Raw genomic sequence first — 4,194 nt, 5'->3', positions numbered from 1 at the left:
ATATATAATATATTTACATATTGCAAATAAATGTCAGCATTGTATCACACCCTCAAAGTTGAAGGTTTGGTATTTTGATTCTAAGTTGCAGACCCACAAATAACCTTAGAAATAGAAAGAAGGACTAATAGGAATGATGCATTAGAGTGAGAATGGATTGTCTAAAAACAAAGTGTGAGGAGATGTTCTTCTGTCTGCACTCACCTTTCCAGTGAGGAGAACACATGGGAGCCACAAGACCACCTGGACCTGGACCTGATCACCGAGTACATGCAGAAACACAAGGAGGAAAAGGAGGGCAAGAGGAAAGGTGTCAGGGAGGCCTCGGGAGACTCAGAGGAGCGAGGGAGCAAGAGGAAGAAGGAGGAGGTGAGTGAAGGAAAGAGGTTACTCCAGACTGAAGACTCCCAGGAATCTAATCTCAATATTAATGAATGCACAAAGAGGGTTTCACAAATGTCTTTTAGGATTTATATATTATACCGTAATTCCTCAAAGAAAAACCAACAGATTAAATATATCCATGGCAAGTTTTAATTAAGGGATGCGTGGAGATGCAAAACTCGTCCTGGGTTTACTGACCGATCTGCCTGAAACTCGGTATATAGTATCTTGAGGTTGCTCTTACAAAAGGTTACTAAATAAATTTTCTTTGTAAATTGAGAACCAGACAAACCTTTTGCATACCTCGTCAAAGTTAAATCCTATCAACGTGAATCCTGAGATTCTTTTTTTTTATCCCACTCTGAGACTCTGGACCAAATCTGTACAAAGGTTCATATACAGTATACATATATATCTCTAAATGAACCGCCCATGTGATCTTTACTATATTTGAAGTGTTTGATCTAGGGCCACTCCTAAGGCCACACATACGATGGTGTACTGATTGGTAGAAATGGGCGTGGCCCAGTACACCCCCAAAATCCTTTTTTATAGGAACAAAAAACAACTGTCTTTTGAGCTTGTCTTTTGGTGTTAGACAAAACGTCTTCAACGACCTTTAACCAAGTCCAGTTGCCCTTGATTTGAACCCTTCTTGGATACTATATCCTGGATGACTCAGAACCTTTACATACATCAAAGCTATTTTTTAAACCTCCATGATCACGACATATGTGCCGGTGTTTGTCGGTGGCATCAGTGATCCTCAGCAGTTTTATTTCAGAGCACAGCAGAAAGCTCTGATGAGCGTCAGGAATGCTTGAGGAAATGTAGCTTGTGTGGACAATACCACATTACTAAGTGTAAACCTCTGAAAAGCTGTTTGATTCAGAACATGACAATGACCCGCAGCACCCAGCCAGCAGAACCAAGGAGTGGCTCTGGAAGAAGCAGATCAAGGTTCTGGCGTGGCCTAGCCAGTCTCCAGATCTGAACCCAATAGAGAATCTTTGGTGGGAGCTCAAACTCGGCTGTACAGGAATGGATAAGTTGGCTGAAGGAGCTTGTTTTAAGGTTGACAGATGTCTGAAACCTGTGGACTTTGGGGAAGTAATCTCTGCTCATTTACACCACTTTGCAGATAACTCTTTATGGAGTTCTCAGCTAATCGTAATCTGTAAAATATTGATCTTGCTCCAAATAATAAAGTAATAGTAGTGGAGTGGTGTTTGTATCATTTCTAACACTGCTATTATGAGGTATCACCATATCTTATTCTGTTTTCTTTAGATTATATGATATCAAGGGGAATGGCTATAACGGCCCAAAATGATCATCTTAATACTGTCAGAAGACGTTTTTATAGCCTGCCTGTATGCAGTGAACTGGTGTCTGGCGATAAGTAGCCTTTTATATGACTCAGTGTAAAAAGAATGGTATAGTAAATATATACAATTAAAAGCCTGGTGCGTGCTGGTTTGGGGGGACCATGATCCTGTCTGAAATGTCACAAACGGATTTAGGCATCGTCAGATCTGCTGACTAACTGCACACGCTCTCCACCGCAGCTTCACCACCACACACAAGCACCTGCCAAACACAGCAACACATTTTCACTGGAGGAAGTAACCCTAGGGGATGCCTTCTATCCCCATATCTAGATAAATGTATGAGTACTTATCTGAATGACAATTCCTCATTTTCCCTCTCACATCTGGCAGGTTTGTAATTATATGGCTGCTGGCCTTTCCACCTCTTCCTCATCCCAGTCAGACACCGTACTTCTAGTGCCAGGCTCCGCTCTTAAACGTGACGTCATCGCCGAATTGACTTAATAAACCTGTGAATACCAAAAATGACCAAAAACTGCCATTTAACACTATTTGGAGACATTTTAAAAATCATATACATATCTTGAGTGCTTTTTGTACCCAATAATCAACAGTCGTGGTTAACCTGCAACATGGGCTTTAAAGCTTGATCTCTACAGCGGCACCTCACTAACTCACTCTCTGTTTTTCTGTCTAGAAACGGAGAGGAAGAGGAGTCAAACATCACCGCTGTCAGCACTGTGACAAAACCTTCACAACATCAAGATATTTAAAGATTCATCAGAGAGTTCACACTGGAGAGAAGCCATACAGCTGTGATCAATGTGGGGCAGCTTTCACAAAGCAGAGTGCCCTAAAAATACATCAACGCATTCATTCTGGAGAGAAGGCGTACAGCTGTGATCAATGTGGGGCAGCTTTCACACAGAAGAGTGCCCTAAAAATACATCAACGCATTCACACTGGAGAGAAGCCATTCAGCTGTGAACAATGTGGGGCAGCTTTCACACTACAGAGTACCCTAAAAAGACATCAACGCATTCATTCTGGAGAGAAGCCATACAGCTGTGATCAATGTGGGAAAACCTTTTCTTCGAGTGGTCAACTTAAATCTCACCAACGTATACACACTGGAGAGAAGCCGTACAGGTGTGAACTATGTGGGGAAACATTTTCTCAGAGTGGTTACCTCAAATCTCACCAACGTATACACACTGGAGAGAAGCCGTACAGCTGTGATCAATGTGGGGCAGCTTTCACACAGCAGAGTACCCTAAAAAGACATCAACGCATTCACACTGGAGAGAAGCCGTACTGGTGTGAACAATGTGGGAAAACGTTTTCTCGGAGTAGTCACCTTAACAAACACCAGCTCATTCACACTGCCTCGTTGTGAACATGTTTCAGAGCCAAGCTGTTTCCTCCTCCTCATGCCCTGATAGCTGTGTTGATATATTCTGATCTTCTCTCCACATTGAAGGCTGACCAGCAGTAACTCTATCTTCTGAACAGCATGTATGTTGTCATGGCTACGACTACATATTACCCTCCCTCCCTTTGAAGGGGTAGTCCTGTCATTCATGTAAATAGTTTTAACCCTCTGCTTTGAACCGTAGTGGACTCAGTTCTGAGACTCAGGCAGCACAGTTGCTTTTCACCGACTGTAAGACCCAGGCGGACCCAGCAGAGCATGCTGGGAAAATGCCGGCCTGTCAGCTGATCTAACAGCTGATTGGTTCAGAATCGACTTAACATGACGTTTTCATACTTTTTATTGATTTTGAATTGGAGGGATTTTAACTGCTATTAGTTTAATTTGAAGGCGTATTCTGTCCAGAACACATGTTGTGTGGCTGATAGTGACGATTAGAAGTCAGAGAGACTAAATCTGTTCAGATTACAGATCATCTCCAGTCTGTTGTTTATTAAAATCAGCAACTGATCCCATGTAGAGCTTTTTGAGAGCTACTCTGTCATAATAAAAACAACTAGAGACTGTGGACCAGCTGATATATGGGTCTGATAACATTTTATTAAATGGGACCACAGTGTTCCTGTCACTTCCTGTCCAGCCTGAAGACTGCAGAAACATCTGGGAACTTTCCGACTTGGGAGCGGATTCTGTCCCCAGTCCCCCGGCTCTCGTCCCCTTTACAGTCGAGGTGCAGCTCATCTCCAACGAGCCTCATGTGAGCTGTCCCGCTCTGTCCTTTACAACTCAAGGGACAGATGTGCAAACAGTGACAGTTGAGTCTTGTAACTGCGAGGTATTTTCCAATTAAATAACACAAATGAGTATAACCTTTATAGTAACCAATAGAAATAATTAGGTACTTTTCAGATGATTATGTAACTGGTTAAGGAGAAGTAAAGAATGTGATGTATTTGGTGTAACAATTAAAATGTAATCAACTAAAATATGATTATAACCAGAAGACAGAATGAAGGTTATGATTTTAAATGTGATTATGAATAAATA

The 4,194-nt window shown here is 41.9% G+C and overlaps 1 protein-coding gene and 1 long non-coding RNA gene across 2 annotated transcripts in view; one reads left to right on the top strand and one right to left on the bottom strand.

The window, feature by feature from the left end:
• LOC117941523 (E3 ubiquitin-protein ligase TRIM21-like) overlaps positions 1 to 4,194 on the top strand; it is a 20,390-nt gene that overhangs the window by 8,055 nt on the left and 8,141 nt on the right. Inside the window, exon 2 of the mRNA XM_034866530.1 lies at positions 2,413 to 2,539. Within this exon, the coding sequence (XP_034722421.1) occupies positions 2,413 to 2,539 (127 nt within the window). The remainder of the gene's footprint in view (positions 1 to 2,412; positions 2,540 to 4,194) is intronic.
• LOC117941531 overlaps positions 1 to 4,194 on the bottom strand; it is an 8,506-nt gene that overhangs the window by 1,877 nt on the left and 2,435 nt on the right. Inside the window, exon 2 of the long non-coding RNA XR_004655919.1 lies at positions 1,478 to 1,484. This is a non-coding gene — a long non-coding RNA (uncharacterized LOC117941531). The remainder of the gene's footprint in view (positions 1 to 1,477; positions 1,485 to 4,194) is intronic.

Source organism: Etheostoma cragini, unplaced genomic scaffold, assembly GCF_013103735.1.
Source record: "Etheostoma cragini isolate CJK2018 unplaced genomic scaffold, CSU_Ecrag_1.0 ScbMSFa_897, whole genome shotgun sequence".
NCBI classification, from domain to species: Eukaryota; Metazoa; Chordata; class Actinopteri; order Perciformes; family Percidae; genus Etheostoma; species Etheostoma cragini.
The sequence above is the reverse complement of the archived record's forward strand: the minus strand, read 5'-3'. Positions and strand labels throughout refer to the sequence as shown.